The 24,999-nt window shown below is 43.3% G+C and overlaps 2 protein-coding genes across 2 annotated transcripts; one reads left to right on the top strand and one right to left on the bottom strand.

Annotated features, from left to right (window-relative positions):
- Positions 1-5,842: 5,842 nt before the first annotated feature.
- Positions 5,843-17,494, bottom strand: creld2 (cysteine-rich with EGF-like domains 2). The gene is made up of 10 exons (XM_083656015.1): positions 17,171-17,494; positions 15,357-15,439; positions 14,308-14,418; positions 13,905-13,996; positions 12,915-13,091; positions 12,646-12,744; positions 9,792-9,875; positions 9,242-9,337; positions 6,586-6,726; positions 5,843-6,197 (listed from the first exon to the last, which is right to left on the bottom strand). The coding sequence occupies exons 1-10, from the start codon at positions 17,306-17,308 to the stop codon at positions 6,139-6,141; spliced, it is 1,080 nt and encodes a 359-aa protein (XP_083512141.1). The 5' UTR covers positions 17,309-17,494; the 3' UTR covers positions 5,843-6,138.
- Positions 17,495-17,856: 362 nt separating this feature from the next.
- alg12 (ALG12 alpha-1,6-mannosyltransferase) lies at positions 17,857-24,908 on the top strand (the record flags this gene model as incomplete). The annotated part of the gene is made up of 9 exons (XM_083632112.1): positions 17,857-18,015; positions 18,135-18,267; positions 19,001-19,174; positions 19,915-20,109; positions 21,082-21,187; positions 21,337-21,558; positions 22,523-22,692; positions 23,619-23,694; positions 23,871-24,908. 9 exons carry the CDS (start codon positions 17,857-17,859, stop codon positions 24,112-24,114), a joined length of 1,479 nt encoding a protein of 492 aa, XP_083488238.1. The 3' UTR covers positions 24,115-24,908.
- Between the last annotated feature and the right edge of the window lie 91 nt (positions 24,909-24,999).

Below are 24,999 nucleotides of genomic sequence, written 5' to 3'. Positions count from 1 at the left end.
GAAAGTACACTGCAGCACGGGAATGTGGCCGTGCTGCTTGGCTCTGTGTGAAAGCAATTTCTGTGGCGAGGCTGCAGGCTTTGCGGGACTCCTAAACTGCTTTTTTGCCCCGATCTGTGTGTGAAAGAGCCTACTGTCACATTTCTTGATGAATCGGTTCTGGCAGAGCTGGGTGGTCTTACAGAGCCTTCCTACCCTGAGACTCCAGTCATTGGTGAATTATCTACTCAAAGGTGTACAGTGCATCATCCATTTGCCCTCTCATGAGGAGCTTTGCCCTCTGGATGAACACGGAGGCGCTGGAGACTTCGAAACTCTGCTGCAGACCCTCCAGGCTCAGCTGCTCCACCTTCTCGTAGCAGCTCTGCATCTTCACCAGGTGGAGGGCCAACATACTGATCTCTCCATGTGGCTCACCACATTCTCCTTGGTGCCTTTGTTGAGGATCTTCTTGCTCATGTCCACCAGCTCCCTGAAGAAAGCATGGTAGATCTTGGAGAAGCCCTGGCTGGTCGGCTACATCATGGCATCCATCGTGGAGCTGATGTAGGGCTGGATGCTCACCTTCAGCAGCTTCTCTGCCTTGGGGTGGACCACTCACATCTTGTTGGTGACATGCTCCTTGGTGGTGATGATCTGGTCCATGTCTGTTCATATGGAGGCCTGCAGCATGGGATGTCCCGGATCACACCGCTGCACCACAGCCTTGTACTGGTTTTGGCCCTGGTGCTGCAACAGGTTGTACACCGTATCACTGATCAGCATAGTTCCTCTGCCTCTTGTGCATCTTGCCTTTGAGTCAAGGGAGATGAGCTCCCTCAATTTGGGCAGGAGGCCCTCCATCACCAGGTTAGATTATCTGCGACGGTATGCCACATGTCATGTCCCAGGTGCTGTAGTGCCCATGAGCCTGGCAGTAGAGTTGCACTGCATTGGTGAAGGTCTAAACTAGGTATGGGCAACTTTGATGATAGAGAGGGCCACACAAAAAGATCCTCGCTACCAGAGGGTGATGAGAACTGGTTCTCAAACAATTCACCTGGTTAAATAAAGGTAAAAAAAAAAGGCCAGATTGTGACCTTGCACTTCCACCAGTAGCCTAGTGTAACACCATCACTCCCAATTATAGCTACTAATTTGATGAAAAGGCCTGGTAATCATTCTCTCATGTCACTCCCCTCTTCCGGGACCTTCACTGGCTTCCTATCTCGGCACGCATTAAATTCAAAACACTGGTTCTGGCCTACAGGGCAGCACACCAGACAGCCCCCCTGTACTTACAATCTATGGTCAGGCTCCACATCTCTCACCGTTCCCTCCGCTCCTCCACCAGTGCAGGATGCCTCGCCCCTCCTCTGCTACGGGGGCTCAAAAGTCGCTCATCCCGTTCGCGACTCTTCTTGTCTCTGGCACCTCAATGGTGGAACAAGCTTCCACCTTCGGTCAGGATGGCCGAATCACTGCCGATCTTTCAGAAAAGACTAAAGACACACCTTTTCAGGCTCCATCTGGGCCCTTCTTGAACTAACTTCTTTCTCTCTCTCTAAAAAAAAACAAAAAAACAAAAAAACTTACTAACTACTTACTGACTAAACTTGACCACTATTCCTTCAGAAGTTGTTGCTGTCATAGACTGTGTTCAGAATCAGAATCAGAATCACTTTTATTGCCACAGTATGCAAGTTGCATACACGGAATTTATCTTAGTGTCTGTATGCAGCATAGCGGTCACATAAATATACAGGGATAAGAAGTAGGAAGATAACTAACGGCAATCGCAAGGTTGCAAGTGCAATCAAATCGAATCAAATCGAGTCAATATATACAATATGTACATGAGTGGTGAAGTGTTCTGTGGATGATAAATGTGAATTTACGTTGGATTTACATGAGATTTACAGACTGAGTTAAATATACGTTAAATAGGCAGTGGATTTACATGAATTTACAGTCAGAATTAGATAAGAGTTTACATTGAATGTACATGAAATTTACAGGCTAAGTTAGATATGCATTAATGTGCAGGGAATTTACATCAATTTACCAGTCCCAGTTAGACAGGCATTAAATTAGATACAGTATGAGTTTCCAGTTTTATGGGTGGGGGAGTTCAGTTGAGTTTAGGAGGAGGTAGTGAGTTTGTGTGTGTGTGGGGGGGGGGGTTGTTGGTGAGGCCCTTGGCGGAAGGGGTTTCCGGGCCTTGTTGGTGAGGCTGATGGCGGTTGGGAAGAAGCTGGTCTTGTGGCGGGTGGTTCTGGTCTTGGCAGACCTCAGTCTCTTGCCGTGGGGGAGTGTCTTAAAGAGTTTGTGGCCAGGGTGGGAGGGGTCAGCCATGATGTTGGCCGCTTCAGTGTCCTGGCTGCATGCAGGTCCTGGAGGGATGGCAGGTTGCATCCGATTATCCTCTCAGCGCAGCGGATGATGCGCTGAAGTCTGTTGATGTATTTTTGAGTGGCAGCAGCATACATGTACCAGACGGTGATGGAGGAGGTGAGGATGGACTCAACGATGGAGGTGTAGAAGTGCACCATCGTGGCCTTTGGCACGTGTTTGATGTGATTTGATTTGATTTATTTGACACATTTTCATAAAAAACTTTACAAAAGTAAGGTGTAATAAAAAAAAGTCAAGGATTACATAAAAAAGCTTCCGCTTATTTCCATTATGGTCCTTGTTGGTAAAGGGGAAAGGGGAGGAGGGAGGCACAGTTAGATGTACAGATGTTGCATAGTTGATTGCTCTATTGCTGACAAAAATGTGTTATTGTAAGTCGCTTTGGATAAAAGCGTCTGCCAAATGACGTAATGTAATGTAATGTAATCAAAGTTTATTATACCAACATTTATATTTTTGAGATTCAAATTTAGTCATTCTTCCATTCAGATGACACCAGAAATTTGCTCTAGCTTTAAAACAGCCCGCTACAGCAATTTGATGGGGTACATCACCCAAATATGTCATAATAATTAGATTAGTAATGTTGCATGTGCAATGTGCATCCTGGATATAGTTTGTTACAATAGCGTTAGCTCAAATGTTAACATTAAACAGTATGTGGATGGTAACACCATTAGCGCCATGTTCTGGGATGTACAGTAAAATAAAAACAGATTTGGGTGGTCTAACCTAACCTAATCAAAAGCGTCTGCCTTGTAAAAAAAAAAGTAAATTCACCCAGGGGCCACACTGAGAGAGGTCGGGGGCCGCATGCGGCCCGTGGGCCACCAGTTGCCCACCCCTGGTCTGAACCTTGTTCTCCTGTGACAAACCATTGTCGGCGTGGCTGACGTACATTTGAAAATCATCATGACCCATCCCTAATGTATGTGTAGCCTATATGTGTATACTGGCACTGTGTTATCCCACCGGTCACTATTGTTGCCGTCAACATGTTTACTTATTCTATGACCACACTGAACAAAGTTGAGTAATTGCAAATGCATATATCAACACTAGACACCTTCAAGATTATGTGTGCCAAAAATTGTAAATCTTTATGTTAACATACTTTAATAACCTTTTGTTTGGGAGCTTTGATGCAGCCAAGCTCTTCGTCTGGTGCAAGCAGGAAGTAAACAGCAGCTGGTCATGTGACAATTTACACTAAACATGTGACACTGCACATATTTCATTAAGACCCTTTATTATTTCAATATTTGCTGGAAATGCATTGATACATCATCCAGGAACATTTTTAGAGCCTTAGAAGTGAAACAGTTTTTTACAGTCACTATTGTGACTGGTGGGATTATGGGTTTGTAATCTGGACAGTGCACTTGGTCACTGCTGTTTAGGAGACAGTATTTCATTCTTTTTGGTTTTGATTTGTCACTTCCTGTGGTTACAAAAGTGAACACCCAAAAACCAGATCTTCATTTGATTTGGACAGAAAGAGCAAATCTATGGGGTCTCAATTAGAGTGGATGGGACGCTCCTCTCTATCAGAGGTCCCACTTAATGATTTAGGCTGAGAAGACACTCACATCTTGCCTCACTGTAAACAACATCTCTGTCATTGCAGTACTGTTGTTGGTGTGTCTCTAAGGCACTCATGGCATGTTGCAGTATAGTCACAGCATGGGCTTGCTGTGACATGATTGCAATGCTCCATTGTATCACTGAGGTGCTGAAAGTGGAGCGTCCAGCGTTTCTGAGCAACGAGGCATCATAACAGCCATTTCTCATACATCTGTCACCTTTCTATGAAAAGCTAGACAGGCTATATTTACACAGATGGGTGTGGCATCAATTGAAGGTATTCTGACTGAAGGATGTTAACCCCCCCCCTCTCTCTCCTCCTCTATTTTGGCCATCACCTAGCTCAACCCCCTTATAAAAACAAACTATCTTTATCTCGAGTGCTTCTTTATTATTAAGCTAATTACTGTTGATACATGAACATTACAGTGGAAGCCACCTTGTATTGCCTCTCACAGCCAGCTGCCATACCAAAAAACTACACTTTAGTTACACCGTTAGGGACATTTCTTTAGAGAAAAAAGGACATCTAAATGATATGGTTTATTAAGAGGTTGGATTGGTTTTTAAGTGATGTTACTGTATGTTAAGTCTAAGTGGTTAAGTTTCTGTCTTATCTTTGTATTCAAGGTGTCCACATCTGTACAGGTGACCCAGGAACGTTTTTAGCTATTCTGCTCTCTTAGCGTCCTCATTCCCCCCCACACTCATTATTTGTATGCTTGCAGTGCTGCTGATATACAGTATGAAGTTCAACTTATTCTGCTGTTGCATGCAAGTGGCTCAGGATAATACAAAAAGAAATATCCACTATTATGTTAACTAGTGACATTCTTGACTCTGACCTGACAAAACAAATGGTGGAGGTGGGAGGACTGCAAAAAATATATAATTATACAAGGTACTAACTGCAGTATGAGTTTTACTTTTATACGAGCAATCAATTGTGCAATTCAAAATGTGGAAAACGCTTCTCATCTATTATACCTTCGCAAGCAATATGTAAAAAGCAGTGGTAAAAGGAAGGCTAGTTAAGTTAACAGGCAGGGGTAAAAGGTGCAGGGGGGTGTAGTGTGATTGCAGCTCAGGCAGGTCTCAACTGGATGCTCCTGCACTCTGGCAGGCCCGTCCAGTCAAAACAGCTGACATCATCCCAGAGGAAGGCTGATTACAAGGTGAGACACAGGTTGGAGAAATATGCTTTGATCCACACCGTGCCGAGCATGGCCTTCCCAGCAGCAGGGTGATGGTAGTGGGGGTGCCGCTGTGTGCCAGAAGACCAAACGACCATGGTGTCAGGAAGTCCAGCCCGCACAGCACCATGGTGTCAGCAAGTCCAGCCCGCACAGCGGTAATACTGGGAATGGATATAGTGGCATGCTAATGCTTTAACATTGTAAACAGGATAGTGCAACAATGTATCACTAAGACCTGCTCCAAGATTTCTCATGATGAACCACACTCGAATCAATCTAAGATGGATATGTCTGGAGGGTAAGAGTTAAGTAAAAGCAGTGAGGTATGCTATCTAGTCTTAAAATATTACTTTCTCTCCATACTCCATAAAGGTTACACTCAGAGGCTACAGTAATTATGCTCTTATCTGTATGCGAGTACAGACTAAGAATGCAAGAGTCCTTAAATCCATATGGCAAGACTGCCACCGTGTGGCCATCTATGAGCACTGCAACACTTAAACAAATCTTGATTGTTTGACTTTCACCTGCTAACTTAGTGCATTTCAAGAAGAAGAAAAAAAACATGGTTGACCAAGACCATATGGATTTTGTTTGACATGCATCATTTTTTAAATTTTATATCCGATTTATTTTTATTTAAACATCTTCATAACCCAGAATTGCTTTTAAAAACAGACAACAAATAAAGACGTGATAGTTTGTGCACAGCAGAGAAGCAACGATGACCAGGATACTGAGAGCTGAAAGTGTCTCTTTTTTTGTCCTTTTATCCGTGATCCAGTGGAAGGACAGTCTATCTTGACAGCTTTGTGGGTTCTGTACAGTAAGTGCCATGTAGTCGCAATGTTTTAAAAGAGTGGCCTGGGACACCATAATGTGGTGAAGATGTCATCCCAAGACTAAGCCAACGGAAATTCCAACAGTTCTTCCTGGTTTGCTCCTATTGGCCCATGCTTTGAGGTCAGAGGTCATCATGGGGGATTGTGGCCGACTCTGACGCCTCTGGCACCACCTCTTTTTCTGATAATGGAAGCATAAAGAAACAGAAAATGTTAGGACCTAGACTAATACTGTATGTTCAACTTATATATTGATAACTTAACTGTAAAGCTATTAGCAGAATATATGTAACAAATTATCCAATTAAGGGGTGGGGGGGGGCTTTTTCAGATGAATGCCCATGCATTTTTGTTGTTGTTTTACAATGCTTTAAAAGTGGGTTTTGGACGCATTATGGCACTATCATTTTGAACATTCATAGTGTCGCCCATGCATATTCAACTATTCTATCAACTAATGTGCTAAAAGGCTCACTAAACTAACGCTGATGCAATTAACTAGCTCTGCTCTCTCACACAGAAGAAGACACGCATTGTATGAAAGCAGTTCCACCAGCAGCTCTCCTGACCTGGCTGTGCCGTTTCCACACACACTCCGTCTTGCTCCTCATAGCCACTAGCGCAGGTACACAGGTGACTGCCTCTAGTGTTGACACACTGCTGGTGCTCCTCGCTGCACACTGGCTCCGGGTGGGAACACTCGTCAATATCTGGCAACAAACCACAAGACACTGTTACACCAACAGAATCCATCCGACTCAAACAACATAGCTTATTCTTCTGCGGAAGCCATCCCAGGCGGAGAGCACTCGCCAATTCTGGCAACACGTAATTATGAAAAATATTGATTTAATAAAAGCTTAAAAGGACTCAAAATAATTGGAAAGACAGATACCCTCCTGTTCTACTGCTCACAGAAGATGAAGAATACTATAAACAACTGATACCAATTCAATAGGGAGAAGTCACACACACACACACACACACACACACACACACACACACACACACGGCGTGACCCCGCAATGACTTTCTGCCTCTGTGACATCACGTGCATACCCTCTATAGGCATCAGGAATGCCCAAAAGATTATGAATTATGTTAAGCGACATGCTCAAAAGAGGAATACACTGTAAATATTGCTTATTACTTTAATGAGAGCGAGTGAGAGGGAGTGCAAGTCAATATTAGGGAGGTGATCCTGATGTTTCGTATGTTAAGGAAACTTAATGAGACAGAGATGGAACCTCAAAGAGGCTAAAAAATTAAGGAATTAAATAAATCATAAATGGATGGAAGAAAAATGGTTAAATCATTCCAAATTGAGATATCCACCAGTCAAAATAATGACACTTACTCTGCCAAGATGATTGATGGTAATAAAGTGAAGCACATTATGCATTAAGCAGTTAAGGATTTTGCTGACCAATCACTTTCGAGCACAGAATCATCAATATTTTTTGAATTTCAAGGTATATTTTTTCCTTAAAGTCGAGCTGAACCCAGAAATTACTTATTTTCTTTTAGTTCGAATACCTGGGTATGCAGTGCACCTATTTAATAAATGTATGCAAAAAAAATCAGACAAATCAAATTTCTTTAGTTTTTCACATCAAAAGTTCATTTTTCAAGATTTCATTGATAACAGTAATCTACAGTTTGCTGACGTCACCTAGCACTATCAAATTTCTACCCCATTTCAACCAATCATATCACGACATGGCAGCTGTCAATCAAATATTCATTTCAGGATAATTTTCTCTTCCAAAAGAAAGAGAAAATGGCGCCTAGTGCCTGTCATCTGGCAGAATTCCTATCCATAAACTAACTACTAACTTGGCCAATTGTATGAAACATGAACAAAAAACCAAAACGGTAATGTCTAAGAATGCAAAGAAATGTAACTGGCTCGTTAAAACGCGCATTCCAGGAATATCGTAATTACAGCAGCGATAAAGGTGCGCGCTTGAGAGCCTGCTGGTTGTCAGGGGTCGCACCTCGGAGATTCCAGGCCGGCGGGCTGCACTCTCCGCTCGGCAACACGAAGGAAGCTGGCTGCCTGCGGCTCGCTGAGCTCCACTCAGCCACTAACCTCGCGTCAGCAGGCTCTTCCCGAGGAGAGCGCCACAACACGCTGAATCCCACTCGATTTTGGAGGCGGAACACGCCAGGATTGGCCAAAGCCCAATCCAGTCCCCAGAATTGTCAAATAAAAAAATCGACATATTACTATGACCCACCTCTCAACCTGTGATCTCAGACAAGTTATGTTTTCAGTCTGAAATGGACTGCGACGCACGTGACGAACGGGTTCAGTTCGACTTTAAAGTCGAACTGAACCCGTTCGGAGCCCAAACGGGTCGGAGTCCGTTTCAGACTGAAAACATAACTTGTCTGAGATGACAGGTTGAGAGGCGGGTCGGGTCGGGTAGTATGTCGAATCGATGATTCGATTTGACAATTCTGGGGACTGGCTTTGGCATTGGCCAATCCTGGCGTGTTCCACCCCCAAATCGAGTGGGATTCAGTGTGTTGTCGTGCTACGCGAGTGGGATCCGCCGAGTACCAAGCAGCCAGCTACTTCTGTGTGGAACGAGCGGACAATCCGATGCATGGGTGCTGCCCGCCCGCCTGGAATCTCCGAGGGGCGACCCCTGACAACCAGGCTCTCAGACGCGCGCCATTATCGCTATTGCGGTAAATACAATATTCCTGGAATGCGAGTTTTAACGAACCAGTTACATTTCTTTGCATTCTCAGACATTACAGTTTAATTTATTTAGTATGTTCTATACAATTGGCCAAGTTAGTAGTTAGTTTATGGGCTAGAAGTTCTGTCAGATGACAGGCACTAGGCGCCATTTTCTCCTTCATTTGGAAGAGAAAATTATCCTGAAATGAAGATTTGATTGACAGCTGCCATGTCGTGATATGATTGGTTGAAATGGGGTAGAAATTTGATAGTACTAGGCGACGTCAGCAAACTGTAGATTACTGTTATGAATGAAATCTTGAAAAATGAACTTTTGATGCGAAAAAGTGTGGAAAAAATAAAGAAATTAGATTTTTGTGATTTTTTTTGCATACATTATTAAATAGGTGCACTGAATACCTATGTATTTGAACTAAAAGAAAAGAAAAGTCATTTTTGGGTTCAGCTCGACTTTAACCCCCCCCCCCATGCGAGTGGAAGGGTGAAATATATGCTGCTAGTTGCTACATTACCTGTGCAGGTGCCCTCTGTGTCTTGATACCCGCTGGCACACGCCTGGCACTTATCAGGCCCGGCTCCAGTGCAGCCGGAGCACACCTTGTCACAAGCTGGCAATGTCAAACCCAGGAGAGCAAAGGAAACACAAGGTTACCTCAGCAAAGGCCAGTGTTTCAGTGAATTGCTATGTTTTCAAAGCCTTTCCATTGGGATTTTTTGATTTTACCATACATAATTCTGTTATCAGATGAAAACGTAACAACACCAAAAAGTCAACTCTTTAAATTAAGCAAGACTAAGTGATTTCCCCATTTTACAACTAGGGATTTTGTTAAACGCATTTTTAAGAGGTTTCACGGTGGTCATGAGACAACAAGCACGTCATTTTTCCATTTCAAGTCAGAAATGTCAAAGTAATATTGGATCTAAGTCATTTTCTGAAGGACTACAGCTATACACAACATATGAGCAATCATTTCAATATGCTTATTCTGTGTTCAAAGCTGACAGGACAAAATGTTCTGCTCAACAGAATGACACAGAGACAGTATTGGCTCGTCTTACCCTTGCAGGAGTAGGAGCCGTCTGTGTTGAGGCAATACTGATCTTCTGGACATGGAGAAGGCTCTTTGGAGCATTCGTTTACATCTGTGATAGATCAAACAGATTGCAGTGAGGTAGACTGGCATCCACATAACTTCATCTAAGCCTTTACTTTCCCTATATTGCACAGAGAGAAAAAAAACAATCTTCATGTTAGTCAAGAAATGGAGATTACAGCATTAAATATCGATCTATTGTGTGTGTGTGTGTGTGTGTGTGTGTGTGTGTGTGTGTGTGTGTGTGTGTGTGTGTGCATGCATATGTGTGTGTGTCAGTGCTGAGCATGGAGACCGGCAGACAGAGTTTCTCCATCAAATGTCATTGTCTGAAAAACTCAGTATGTAAACACCGGTCCTTAAAATAACTTTACTATATTTGTCCAGCTAGTCTTAAAGGGATAGTTCGGTTTGTTTGAAGTGGGGTCCTATCAGCTAGTTCCATACACTAACTGAAGTAGGTACAGTGGTCTGGACGCTGGGCGCAGCGTGTAACGAGACCCGGCACTCTGAAGCAGCAGCCTAACCAGCTTTTTCTCTGTAAGTACGTGGGGTCCAGAACTAAAACGTAATTTAGCCACCTAAAGCAACGCCCACCTAAACAAATCGATATCTGTGTACATGCACGCTCTATTTTGACAATTTTCAGCGCTTTACTTTTCCGCCAAACAGCAGTTTCATTCGGCAAAATACTCAGTCTCTCTCGTGTGTGTCACGGACACTGATGACATGTCAGTTCCCCCAATTGCTCAAGTGACATCACTTATGACATCATCAGTGATTTATGACATCACTGATGACATGAGTGGGACAAAAATGTAAACAGCGAGAGAAGAGAGATCGCCCAAATGCTCCCTTTTATAACTAGGCATCTCGCGCACTATGCGTGCTCGATTCCTAGGCTCGTCCGCGCAGGCCGATTTTTCGGAAATATCACGATATTTGGGATATATCACAATTTTTTACATTTAATTTCAGAGGCTGCAGCAGGGTCCGTTTTAAAGCCAGAGTGACGTTTCTGGTATCATATGAAACTACCGTAGAAGACCTAAGGAATCGATGTCTACCAACCATGTCATGCTAATTTGTCAGGAAGGTAGCTAAATAACACTCCAAAGTTAGGCTAAATAAAGTAAAGGTAAAGTAAAGGTAAAGTCCCACTGATTGTCACACAATGTGTGAAATTTGTTCTCCGCATTTGACCCATCCCCTGGGGGAGTGGTGAGCGGCAGTGTGCGCCGCGCTCGGGAATCATATGGTGATCTAACCCCCCAATTCCAACCCTTTGATGCTGAGTGCCAAGCAGGGAGGCAATGGGTCCCATTTTTATAGTCTTTGGTATGACTCGGCCGGGGATCGATCTCACAACCTCCCAGTCTCAGGGCGGACACTTAGACCACAAGGCCACTGAGCTGGTCATTTTGGGGAGGGAATCTTTTTTTTTCAAAGGGGTCCTCTTTTTCACAGCCTAATTTTGGCAGGTGTATGTGTGTCCGTTTTGAACTAGGTAGTAGCCTTATATTGTCATTTAGCCTTTCTGCTGCTATTGCATGGTTAACTCATGCAATTTTATTTTATGGGGCGGGGGTTGGTATACGCAGTGGAAGTGGTCCCTGGGAAATTTGGTTTGGTACGTAGTGGTACTTGAACGCGGAGGTTTTGGAACCCCTGCTCTATAGACCCTTCTCACAGGGGCCATTTTGGGTCGAAAAGGCAGGGTAAACACAGGTGCAAGCAAAACACTAATGAGGGTTTCCAACTTCCATGATTGGAATTTGGAAAGCCTCATTAGTGGTTTGCTTGCACCTGTGTTTACCCTGCCTTTTCGACCCAAAATGGCCCCCGTGAGAAGGGTCTATTGTACAGGCCCACACGCATGTTTCGCCCTCTAGAGGTTATCTGATGAAGCGCATCACCTCACATCAGCCTCGACTTTGAGTGTTCCTGACTGCAGCTAGACCTATTCAAAGCTTAGGTCGCAGGGGAGTCCCCAGCAAAATGAGTAAATTGTGTGATTTCACTAGGATTTCAATGACTAAAAGTTAGCCCAAGAAGAGAATGTAGTGCATATAGTTGGTAATAGCGTTGTTCACATTAGCTGAGTCAAGCCACATGTAGGTCGCCAGGCGCGGCGCAGGTCTCTGCGCATTCGGTGAGGGCTTTGACACTGTAGCATTTTTTCCACACAAGTGTTACCTGACTGACTGCATGACCTGAATTTGGCTTGTGATGCCCTTGGCTGCGCCATGGGAACAATGTTACATTTAGATAATGAATTAATCATTTTAGTCATTTATCAAATAAATGCTGGTTTGCTTGCTTACTTTGAGCTTGTTTTTTTGCCCGACTTGTCAGACTAAATAAGCAAATTTAAGATTCACTTTGGGCTCTGGTAACTTGTGATAGGCATTTTATTGACCATATATATATATATATATATATGGTAAATGGTAAATGGACTGCATTTATATAGCGCTTTTATCCAAAGCGCTTTACAATGTGCCTACATTCACCCATTCACACACCGAGGGCGGCTAGCTGCCACGCAGGGTGCTGGCACAGCCATCGGGCACAATTTGGGGTTCAGTGTCTTGCCCAAGGACACTTCGAGGAGCCGGGGATCGAACCACCAACCTTCCGATTAGTGGACGACCTGCTCTACCTCCTGAGCCACAGCCGCCCCAACCATATATATATATATATGAGAGATATATGAGATATATATATGAGAGATATATATATATATATATCACTCTGCCCCGCCCAATGAGCTATACAGGAAACTGCTACATGAAGACCACAGTACTCGATCCTCTTACCAACACAAGCTTCTTGTTCGTCCTCTTCCCAGCCTTCCTTGCACTCGTCACAGTCCTGATTGGTTGCTCCGGAGCAGGTCTTGCAGGAAGTGTGGCATTCTGTAGGAGACAGGAACGCTCTAATTCACACTCACTGTACATTTACTCATCATTCTTCACCTTGGTAGTTTACAAAGGTTGATGACTGCCTCATAAATCATGGGAATGAGCGTAAAGCTGGTAGAACAACTACCTATTGAATAGTAGGTGGAAAAACTGTTAAATTGCACCTGTGCAGAGAGAGAAGCTGTCATTGCGGACTTCGTTGAAGTAGCCGTCGATGCAGTCGAGGCAGAACTCCCCCTGGTAACCGTGGTCACAGCTGCACTTCCCGTTCCCGCCGCGCGTCCCATCGCCCTCACAGACTCCATTTCCATGGCAGGGTTTCTCTGAGCCCCCCACACAGGCTGTGCCCCCCACAAAAACATTTCTCTGAGCCCCCCACACAGGCTGTGCCCCCCACAAAAACATTTCTCTGAGCCCCCCACACAGGCTGAGCCCCCCACAAAAACATTTCTCTGAGCCCCCCACACAGGCTGTGCCCCCCACAAAAACATTTCTCTGAGCCCCCCACACAGGCTGTGCCCCCCACAAAAACATTTCTCTGAGCCCCCCACACAGGCTGAGCCCCCCACAAAAACATTTCTCTGAGCCCCCCACACAGGCTGAGCCCCCCACAAAAACATTTCTCTGAGCCCCCCACACAGGCTGTGCCCCCCACAAAAACATTTCTCTGAGCCCCCCACACTGGCTGAGCCCCCCACAAAAACATTTCTCTGAGCCCCCCACACAGGCTTCCACACACAGAAAAACATTTCTCTGAGCCCCCCACAACAACATTTCTCTGAGACCCCCACACAGGCTGAGCCCCCCACACACAGGCTGACCCCCCCACGCAGGCTGAGCCCCCCACACACAGGCTGAGCCCCCCCACAGGCTGATCCCCCCACACACAGGTTGAGCCCCCCCACACACAGGCGGAGCACCCCCCACACACAGGCTGAGCCCCCCACACAGGCTTCCACAGAGAAAAACATTCCACTCATTTTATAATCAGCCCCCCCACACACTTCTTGAGGTTATTTGTGGCACGTTGGCAGTGGAAACGCCGGTGCAAATGCAAAAAATGAATACTGGTACACAACTATATCCGGTAGTGGAATCCATTGGCCACAAAATGAATCTATCTTGTTCTGTGTTTACTAAAGGTTTCTCCTCACCATTGCAGTCGGGTCCAAATGTTCCTTTCGGACAGCATACTTTGATGGTCTCAATGCAGAGCCATTTATGCAGATCGGGGTGTTTTGTTTTCCTGCATCTCAACAGGAAGGAAAGAGAATGAGACAACATTTACCTCATGGCCAAGTGATTACATCTCATTAAATGAACATAATGCAAACCGCCAGCCAAATACTTTGGGCTGTGGCCGGGCAGTCTGTCAATTGTCCTTGCCACGCTGGCAGGGAATCAGTCTGAATGTCTTTTCTATTATACAAAGTGCTTTGCTGTTCAGAGATTAAGTTGACTGGTGCGTTTTGTGAACCCACTTGCCCCTATGGCTGCCTACCCTAAAATTAGCTTCATACCCTGATACTGTCGTGCATGCCCACCCACCACACACACCTCTTGAACCACCAGGTCTCAAAGTGCTCCTCGTGCTCCTCTAGCATGTGGTTGCATTCGAAGCTGCTGCTGTCACACAGATCCTCCATGATCTCCACCAGACGGATCTCGCTGCGAAGAGGAGTGAGGAAGGGGAGAGACAGAGCAGGATGAACAAATAGGAAGTTGAAAGGGAAGAGAAGAGATGGAGAATTATCCAGAAACTGTAGAAGTGTGATAAATACAGGAAGAATTGCACAAAAAGTTAAGTCTTAGATTATTAGACTCAGTTCTCAGTCTCTATCAGCGAGAACTTTCTCCCAGCTTTCGTAGTTAAAACTGGGTGGAAACAATTTGAGAGTTTTAAAACTCTGCATTGCAGAACCCGGGTGGCCCTTCATGCAGAAGGGGCAGTGACATGCTTAAGTCGTGTGCTTGTATATGGATCAAACAGAATCAAATAATGCAACGTTGCTCGGGACATCCATTTTCAATGTTTTCTCTCTGTGTTACAAAGTGATTCTCTGTATCTCCAGTTTGAGCCTCATTTCCGGTCACTTGACAAAAGGTGCGTAGGTTTGTTAGCGGCTGTTCACCGCCGTTGAAACTACTATTTTTGACAACAAGTTCCCAGATGTTTGGTAGGCGGAGATCTCCAATTGTCTGGGAGCAGAGACTCTTAGATTTATGTATGTGCATGCATGTGTAGAGAAAACGGGTTCTGGCAGTTTGTCTAATCAACCAGCCACTTTGTCAGGCAGTCTGCTTGTTGTATGCATTTCACAGCAACCGTTTTGGGGCGGTAAAGCAGGCGTTGTATAGACCCTGGCACTGGACCACCAACATGAAATCGAACCATCATTAATGGTTTTGGTTAGACCTGCTTTACCACCTCAAAACGGTCGCTGTGAAAAGGGTCTATTGGGTGTGTGCTAGACTAGAGGATGAAAGAGTTCCTGCTCCAATGTTCAACAGCTTCTGGGGTAAAGCAAACAGGACTGTGATGACCTTAGACGAAATGTTTGTTGTGGCAGGGCGACCCGACCCGTGGACAGGTTGCAGTGTCTCACCTCGTCTCATATTTAGACAGGGCCCTCTCCTCCCAAGCTGTGTTGCCTCCACCAAAGTTCTGCTTTGCTGTCCTGTCAAATCCCTGAAATACAAAACCACAAGTCATAATGTCCAAGTCACTACAGAGAGAGGGAGATAGACAGAACACATAATGTCCAAGTCACTACAGAGAGAGGGAGATAGACAGAACACAGTAATAATGTCCAAGTCACTACAGAGAGAGGGAGATAGACAGAACACAGTAATAATGTCCAAGTCACTACAGAGAGAGGGAGATAGACAGAACACATAATGTCCAAGTCACTACAGAGAGAGGGAGATAGACAGAACACAGTAATAATGTCCAAGTCACTACAGAGAGAGGGAGATAGACAGAACACAGTAATAATGTCCAAGTCACTACAGAGAGAGGGAGATAGACAGAACACATAATGTCCAAGTCACTACAGAGAGAGGGAGATAGACAGAACACAATGTCCAAGTCACTACAGAGAGAGGGAGATAGACAGAACACAGTCATAATGTCCAGGTCACTACAGAGAGAGGGAGCTAGACAGAACACATAATGTCCAGGTCACTACAGAGAGAGGGAGATAGACAGAACACATAATGTCCAAGTCACTACAGAGAGAGGGAGATAGACAGAACACATAATGTCCAAGTCACTACAGAGAGAGGGAGATAGACAGAACACATAATGTCCAAGTCACTACAGAGAGAGGGAGATAGACAGAACACATAATGTCCAGGTCACTACAGAGAGAGGGAGATAGACAGAACACATAATGTCCAAGTCACTACAGAGAGAGGGAGATAGAGAGAACACATAATGTCCAAGTCACTACAGAGAGAGGGAGATAGACAGAACACATAATGTCCAGGTCACTACAGAGAGAGGGAGATAGACAGAACACATAATGTCCAAGTCACTACAGAGAGAGGGAGATAGACAGAACACATAATGTCCAAGTCACTACAGAGAGAGGGAGATAGACAGAACACAGTCATAATGTCCAGGTCACTACAGAGAGAGGGAGCTAGACAGAACACATAATGTCCAGGTCACTACAGAGAGAGGGAGATAGACAGAACACAGTAATAATGTCCAGGTCACTACAGAGAGAGGGAGATAGACAGAACACATAATGTCCAAGTCACTACAGAGAGAGGGAGATAGACAGAACACAGTAATAATGTCCAAGTCACTACAGAGAGAGGGAGATAGACAGAACACACTAATAATGTCCAAGTCACTACAGAGAGAGGGAGATAGACAGAACACAGTAATAATGTCCAAGTCACTACAGAGAGAGGGAGATAGACAGAACACATAATGTCCAAGTCACTACAGAGAGAGGGAGATAGACAGAACACAATGTCCAAGTCACTACAGAGAGAGGGAGATAGACAGAACACAGTCATAATGTCCAGGTCACTACAGAGAGAGGGAGATAGACAGAACACAGTCATAATGTCCAGGTCACTACAGAGAGAGGGAGATAGACAGAACACAGTCATAATGTCCAGGTCACTACAGAGAGAGGGAGATAGACAGAACACAGTCATAATGTCCAGGTCACTACAGAGAGAGGGAGCTAGACAGAACACATAATGTCCAGGTCACTACAGAGAGAGGGAGATAGACAGAACACATAATGTCCAAGTCACTACAGAGAGGGAGATAGACAGAACAAGGGCACGAGCGAGAAATCATCACAAAATGGCAAATCACACATTTAGCATTATTAATCATTCATTATTAGGGAAAGCAATGGGTTAAATAAAACACTGCAGAGAAGAGGCACTCTCTCACCTTGTTGAAGTTATCAGTGATCTGCTTGCAGGTAGAACAGGCGCTTTTAAAATCTCTCTTAGCATCACAGAGTAAAATAAGAGCCACACAAGACAACAATAGCCGAAGTAGCCGCAGCACTGGACCGGTGGACAGCATCTCAGCGGATCAATTTAGACACAAAGTTGCACATCAAGACACACTAGCCACACTGTAGCCACTTGCCAGCAAGCTTGCTACAAAATACACACGTGCCGCACGGCTCAGTCAGCCACAACTAGACGAGCCGTTCTACATTAAATCTAATAGCGTTTTCTATGCAAAGCGCAACAGAGTGATATTTACATGCCGGTTGTAGGGGGAAAAAAACGATGCTAATTTATATTTCCGCGTCAGGCTCTTAATCGAATTGTGGCTCGTGGTGATTCGCTCTTTAGACCGATCCATCAAATATCCAACCAATCACAAGCCGCCACGCGCGGGACAAAGGCTAGATCTTCACCCACGTGGAAAAGTCCGAAAGGATGGCATGAAAATAAAATCTTAATATTTTCTCGTTATGTATGAATTATGAAATTATATTTTAAAACAGTATATTGAAAAATATGAAGTACAAAAAAATGAGCATTTTCATAGTAACGCACATCAGATAAACACTTCCTGTGTAAACCGGAAGAAGAAAAAAATCTGACAGCTGTCATGCTGTCATGGCTGAAAGGAAGACTGTTTGGGGGCTACCACTACTGTTTTTGCTGATTACTGTTGTTCTATTACATTTATTTATTTGCCCATTCACCAAAGTAGAGGAGAGCTTTAATTTACAAGCGGCACACGACATTCTTTATCACAGACTCGACTTTGACAAGGTAAGCTGGTCACATAGCTAACAGAGCTAGCTGTGATGCTAGCTAGCTAGCTAGTTGAGTGAGTGTTGATGAGACAGACAGACAGCCGACTCTCTCTCTCTCTCTGTCCTGTGTTTCAGTATGACCATCATGAGTTTCCAGGCGTGGTGCCGCGGACCTTCTTGGGCCCGCTGTTGCTCTCCACGCTCTGCTCCCCGGCTGTGTTTCTGTCTTCTCTGCTCGATGCTCCCAAATTCTACACACAGCTGATAGGTAACTGAGCTTACTAACTCCTCACTAACGTCACTCCGAGTATTATCCAAGCCTTTCATATCTTAATAAATCCAATTGTCCCTTTTTTAGGATTTGCCTCTTGGATTTTATGAGGCCTATGCATGCATTATCATGCGAACAATGCTACTGATGAAAGCAATCTTCCTTGATGTAGATATAATCAGATTATTTTCTCGATTGACCCACCCGATCTACATATGATTGATCAATTAGTCTATAAAATGTCAAACGGCCATCAAAATTTACCAGGGGCCAAAGTGATTCTTAAAATTGCTTACACACACACACACACACACACACACACACACACACACACACACACACACACATATATATATATATATATATATATATATATATATATATATATATATATATATATAGCTGTATATATATACTCAATTTATAATGATATGAAATGGAGAAAAGTAGCAAATATTAGCATTTGTGAAGCTGTAACCAGCTGACTAAAATGGCTAATCCTAGCTAATTTATCAAAACTATAATTGATTCATTTTCTGTGGATTGACTAATCAATTCAGCACTACCGGTAATTATAGTTAGCATGTGTTTTTTCCAATGTTCACAATTAGGAAGCAGTGCCGCTGAGTAGTAGTTGGACAAATATAGAAAGGACCTTGTTTCAGCACTATTGCTTAGTAGTATGGTAGTAGACTAAATTCACCCAGACTTTTCACTCTGTTCTATGCAGTCCGAGGTTGTCTTGGAGTGTGTGTGGTCGGCACGCTGTGGCTCATGCAGAGAGAGGTGAGGAGGCAGTTTGGCTCCACGGTCGCAGGGCTCTTCTGTATGATGTGCGCTTCACAGTTTCATCTCATGTTCTACAGCACCAGGACGCTCCCTAATGTGTTTGCACTGCCGATAGGTAAGGCTCGCCAATAACAAGATCATAGGCCAGGTGCGCTTTATGTGATAACTCATGTTATGTTGAAACTTGAAACTAAACAAATCTGTCAAGCACCCAGCTGTAAGGGCAGATGACATACAGTAAATTAACCATGTCAACAATTATTATCTAAAGCTGCAGTTTTTAGTTTATGCACGGAAATACTTGTGATGATTTATGTGGAATTGATGGGGGCTGATAAGTGAATATTCTCTGTGAAAAGCTTTTCATCATAGTTTATATCTCTTTTGTAGGTAAAAAATAAATAAATACAAAATCTGCTTGAGGCTTGTAACTCTCTCCAAGAGGGTAAAGAGCTGATTATTATCATAACACATGACTTGTATTTTGGGTGTTTAGAACAGTGGTTCTCAAACTGGGGTCTGAAAACAGTTTGTATTTATGGGTGCTGGAAAATATATAAGTATATATATTCCCATTGTACAAATGCATTATTGTGTCTTTCATCTTTGTGATAAATGCCTTTTTAGTTGGTAGATGGGGAAACAATGTTTTCCGCCCTGGCTGTGTTATTGTAAACCTACTTTTTCGATGTTGTGGAATTTAGATATGAATATTAATTAATTTGTTTGGCCAAAATTTGATACAACCAAACCCCCAACAAATCATTTTTGGAAGGTTTTGATTTCCTGGACAACAACCTTACAAATGCACAATTTGTGAACAAATCAACAACAACCAAGGTTTTCTCTCCCCAGTTCTCTTGGCATTCACATCTTGGATGGCTCAGAAACATGGCCTCTTCATCAGCCTCTCTGCCTTGGTCATCATCGTGTTCCGGTCAGAACTCTGCATGTTCCTGGGTCTCATGCTGATGATGTCACTGCTGAGCCGGAAGCTGAGGCTGCTGGAGCTCTTCTGCTATGCTGTGCCGGCTGGGGTCTTGTCTCTGGGTGAGTGCTGATCATGTTCACCATCAGGGGTGTCAAGCTCATTTGAGTTCACAGGCCACATGCACCCCAATTTAGTCTCCAGTGGGCCAGACAACGAAAATCAATAATAACCTATAAATGAAAAAGCCTCAAGATTTCTTTTAGTGTAAATAATTAGAGATACATTTTAAGAACACATATTCACATAGGGTTATCTCAGCTACCATTAAAGAAATCATCAAGTCTACTCTCTGTAACTGTGCATTACAATTGATGACAGCTGTGCAGTTCTCTATAATAGTCAAGGGTATTGAAAATAGTTTACCATTTAGCGATGAATACAGAAAACATGAATAGGCTACTTAATATTTAACTTGCTCCTTAAACCTGGTACCCCTAAGCCAGGGATACTCAACTTGCTTTGCCCGGAGGACACTTTTGCAAAATGACAGGAGGCCAGGGGCCAGTTAATAAACAAACATTAATAATATACATTTTTCTGTAGCGGATTGTAGGTATTTGGGGTGTCAGCCGGAGTTTAGTCTGACAATTTTTGTGCACACAAGATAGGTTAAGTTAAGTTAGTAATAGTTAGTACATGTACAGCAGGTGGCGATATTTGAGAATTTAGCTGGAGCTCAGTCGAACTTTATAGTTTTCATTGTGAATTAGAAAATGGCCAGGGGGCCACTTGGCACCAAGTTGAGTATCACTGCCCGAAGCCTTCACAAGTGCATCACATTGGATTGAAGGACTTTTAAAGTGCAATTTTTACACTTTGCAAAGTCATCCTGTGGGCCGGATCGGACCCTTTGGCAGGCCGGTTCTGGTCTCCGTATGTTTGAGACCCCTGACGTACATGCCCAAAAAGCTTTTTTCACTCTTTTCTGATTCATATTTTAGGATGGAATACCCCAGCATTCAGTATTGCATAAAGATGGGGACTGTGAAGCCAGCATTTTTAAATACTGTGATTTCCTTTTGTCTCTTCAGCTTTGACTGTGGCCGTTGACTCATTCTTTTGGAGGAAGATGCTGTGGCCTGAAGGTCACGTTTTGTGGTACAACACTATCCTCAACAAAAGCTCCAACTGGGGAATATCCTTCTATTTACACAAATACACCCCAAGCCCAGTTATGTTTAGTTTGAATCCAGTTGATGAACAATCTTTATAGCTTTAATCTAAATTTTTAAAGCCCTTTCCACACTATGTCTCTGCACTCCTTGACTCTCCTCTGCCCAGTAAACCGCCCCCTTTCTGTGGTACTTCTACTCGGCGGTGCCCCGTGCGCTGGGCTGCACACTGCTCTTCGTCCCCCTCGGCCTCCTGGACAGGCGGATGAGAGTGCTGCTGGTACCCACAGTAGGCTTCATTCTCCTCTACTCTCTGATGCCCCACAAGGAGCTGCGCTTCATCATCTACACGCTCCCCGTGCTTAACCTGGTGGCTGCCCGTGGCTGCTCTTTCATGTAAGCTTCTCTTTTTTTTAAACCCCCATATTTTACACTGCAAAATAGGCAGGGCAGGAAATTGGACTCAACAGCACTTGATGGATTCCAAAACACACCAGCCACTCTCGCTACCAGCCAAGTATGACTTTGAGAATATAAAATAAGCTCTAGATTAAGATGGGATAATTACCTGTAAAAATGGCAAAGTATGAAAACTTACCAGGAGGCAAATTGCTGAATGTTGTTAATTTCTCACACTAAAATAGATATGAAGGAGATATTTTGGCAGGTGATAGATACTGTATCATCAATGCAATGATCAGAAAGACATGTCATGCCTTAAAGGGACAGCTCACCCTAAAATCCAAAATACATATTTTTCCTCTCACAATTTTCGCCCAAACTACACCCGCTAGCTATGCTGCTAGTTTAATGTAGGAACTACAGTAGCTAGCAGCTAGTGGGTGTAGTTCGGTCGAAAGAAAATAGTTCCTACATAAAACTGCTCACAACAAGGTCTGTGGATTATCTTGAGTAACTGGGTCATGATTTCTGGAAAGAGACATTGCTGTTGAGTTTTTCAATTGTATTTTCAAGCCGAGTGTCATCCAGTTACATTGTATTGGAGAGAAGGCAGAAATCTCTACGCCCGATATCTCCAAAACCCAGAATACTAACACAAAACGATCTAGATGGATAAATAGCACTACAGGTGAGAGGAAAAATATGTATTTTGGATTTTAGGGTGAGCTGTTCCTTTAATAGTGTGGCAGGGTAACAGTTACCCTTTTATGAACCTTTTCAAAGGTTCATGTAAAAGTATTGTTGTATTATACTATTTTATGTTTTGTGTGGATCCCAGGTAGAGTAGCTGTTGGATAAAAGCAGCATAAAAACAGCTAATGGGGATCCAAGTAAATATTCTACATAAAGGTTATTTATTTTGATAAATTCCTTACTTTTCTTTCCTGTGATCTTTTAGCTTGAGCAACTACCAGAAGTCCTGGATGTACAAAGTGGGCTCTCTGGTTGTAGTGGCCCAGCTGCTGACCAACACAGCGTACTCTAGTATATCTCTCTATGTTTCCCACCACAACTACCCAGGAGGCAGAGGGATACAGGAACTACACAGGCTTCTGCCAGCCACAGCAGGTTGCTATAACTTCCGTGTCACTTTATATGCATGCAGTTCCCCATATTTGTGTTTGTCCAACAGTCTCCCTGTCTTGTGAAACACAATATGATGTGACCCAATATGGAAAACAGTCACACTGTGTGTGTGTGTGTGTGTGTGTGTGTGTGTGTGTGTGTGTGTGTGTGTGTGTGTGTGCGCCTCTGCCCAGGAGGGTATGTTTTCGGTCCAGTTTGTCTTTTAGCAAGATTACGGAAAACTACCGGGCTGATTTCCATGAAACTTGGTGGACAGGTGGGTGGTATCATGGGCCAACGAAGAACCCATTAAATGTTGGCACAGATCTGATCCGATTCGTACCTAGGGATAGGAAGAACTGTGCATATTGTAGCAGACTGTAATATTGGCCTTAGCGGAGGCCTACTCTCTGTCGTTTAGTTTTTGTTTGTTTTTCATTATTGATCTTCACATTCAGAGTATTAGTTGGCAACAGTTACTTATTTTGAATAAAAAAAGGTGCATTTTGATAAACATTTTCACTTGTCAAAACATTATGCCTGGGTTCAATAGTGTCAAGTGAGGGCTGGAGTTGATCAACCTCCCCCCCCCCCAGGTAAAATAGGTAACTAAATGTATTGTAAATTAACTAATATTGACCTCTGCCAACATATTTGGCTGAAATGTGGTGGAGAGATATAGCTCTTGATTTGGCTGAAATATGGTGGACGGATAGCTTTTGGTCCAAGGATCACTTTACTGTATTTCGGTGGTGATCTGGCCTTAATTGCCACTTTTTAGATGGGTTGCACTTTGAGTCCCTTCTTGTAATTTTTCTTTCTTTCTTCCTTCTGTTGCATAATTTATATGTACACTGAACTCATGTAAGTGAATTAGGAGCACACCTGCACAACATACTCATATTGTTATACACTTGCTCTGTCCCTAGATGTCTTTGTTCATATTGATAGCTATGCAGCTGAAACCGGAGTGTCTCGCTTCTTGGAGCAGAACAGAAACTGGAGGTTTGTCCATTTGTGTTTTGGACTGAATCATGTAAAGTTACAATCTATTGCAAAGGCATTTCTAAGTATTTCACTTGTGTAATTTTTATGTATATATTTTGTTATTTTAGTAAATAGAAAACATCTCAGAAACAGTGAATGACAAGTTTTACATAAACGTTTTTTTCTCTCAACAGATATGACAAGCGAGAAGATTTGAGCCCTGAGAATCCAGAGATGAAAATGTACTCCCACCTGCTGATGGAGGCAAACGCCACTAAGATACTACTACTCCGAGACACTCATCAGCCTCTGGCCTTCATAGAAGCTTACAACAGCATAGCCTTGAACATGTTTCACTTTCCACCACTCACTGTGCAACTAGACATCAAAACTGTGCTGCTGGAGAGAAAGAATGCACATCCACAACAGAAAGAGTGAATTTACCTCAAATATTTTGTGTGTTAGGAAACAACCTTTTTAGTGACCAAAGCTGATATTCCTATATAAAACCAGTGTTTTCAGAGGTTGGAGTGGGAAAGATGTGGATCTTATGGACATGTATTCTTCTGGATATGACTGCAACAACACAGGATATTTCTGTCACATTACATGACATCTGCTATGAAAGTAGCTGCAGTGTGCTACCCAAGATAGATGGACATACACTGAATTGAAACACTATCATGCATCTTTACTGTTAATGTTTAAATGATCACCTTGCTGATTTCCAACCAGCTTTGTATCATTATCAGTATATGGAAATGAATTATTTTTGACCTTCCCTCGATGTTGCTTGGACCGAGAACTCCCCTTTAATTATCAGGCAGAAACTCCAGTGTGTTTCTGCCGACTATTTAAAGGGAAGTTATCAGCAAAGTGATCCTCTAACTTGTTTAACCAGTTGAAATTGAGCACTATGCTCATGCTAAGGAATGAAAGTTGTTGAAATGCAAACTAGCCAGTGGTATTTCTCATGTACTGTATACAAGGAAAGAAACTGCATTTTCTTTCAGACCATGAAAGTGAATGCTTGTATCTGAAAACATAACCTCAGAACAACATATTTTTGTATGACTTTGTAAATAGACTTTATAGATTAATAATAAAAGTGCACTGTGAGCACTGGGGAAAACATTTCAAACAGTTGGGAGTGTTTGGATTCTTGGAGTGATCTTTCATCCTTCGATGTTGCAGATTACTGACAGCTATACAAATTCTGTTCAATAAAGAAAGTTCTATCATAAAATCTCATTTCTAAAATTGATGAATACAACAAAAAATGCAGCTTTGCATAAGGAAAACCTTTATTTACAAATGACCACA

Source organism: Poromitra crassiceps (assembly GCF_964638095.1).
Source record: "Poromitra crassiceps genome assembly, chromosome: 2".
In the NCBI taxonomy this organism is placed as follows: Eukaryota; Metazoa; Chordata; class Actinopteri; order Beryciformes; family Melamphaidae; genus Poromitra; species Poromitra crassiceps.
The sequence above is the reverse complement of the archived record's forward strand: the minus strand, read 5'-3'. Positions and strand labels throughout refer to the sequence as shown.

Excerpts from the sequence above, each read along its gene's own strand:
- creld2 (XM_083656015.1), bottom strand. The coding sequence starts at position 17,308 with ATGCTGTCCACCGGTCCAGTGCTGCGGCTACTTCGGCTATTGTTGTCT. Across the intron at positions 9,338-9,791 it reads CGGCTCCTACTCCTGCAAGG|CTTGTGACAAGGTGTGCTCC; the intron begins GTAAGACGAGCC and ends TGACATTGCCAG. Across the intron at positions 6,727-9,241 it reads CACAGAGGGCACCTGCACAG|ATATTGACGAGTGTTCCCAC; the intron begins GTAATGTAGCAA and ends GTTTGTTGCCAG.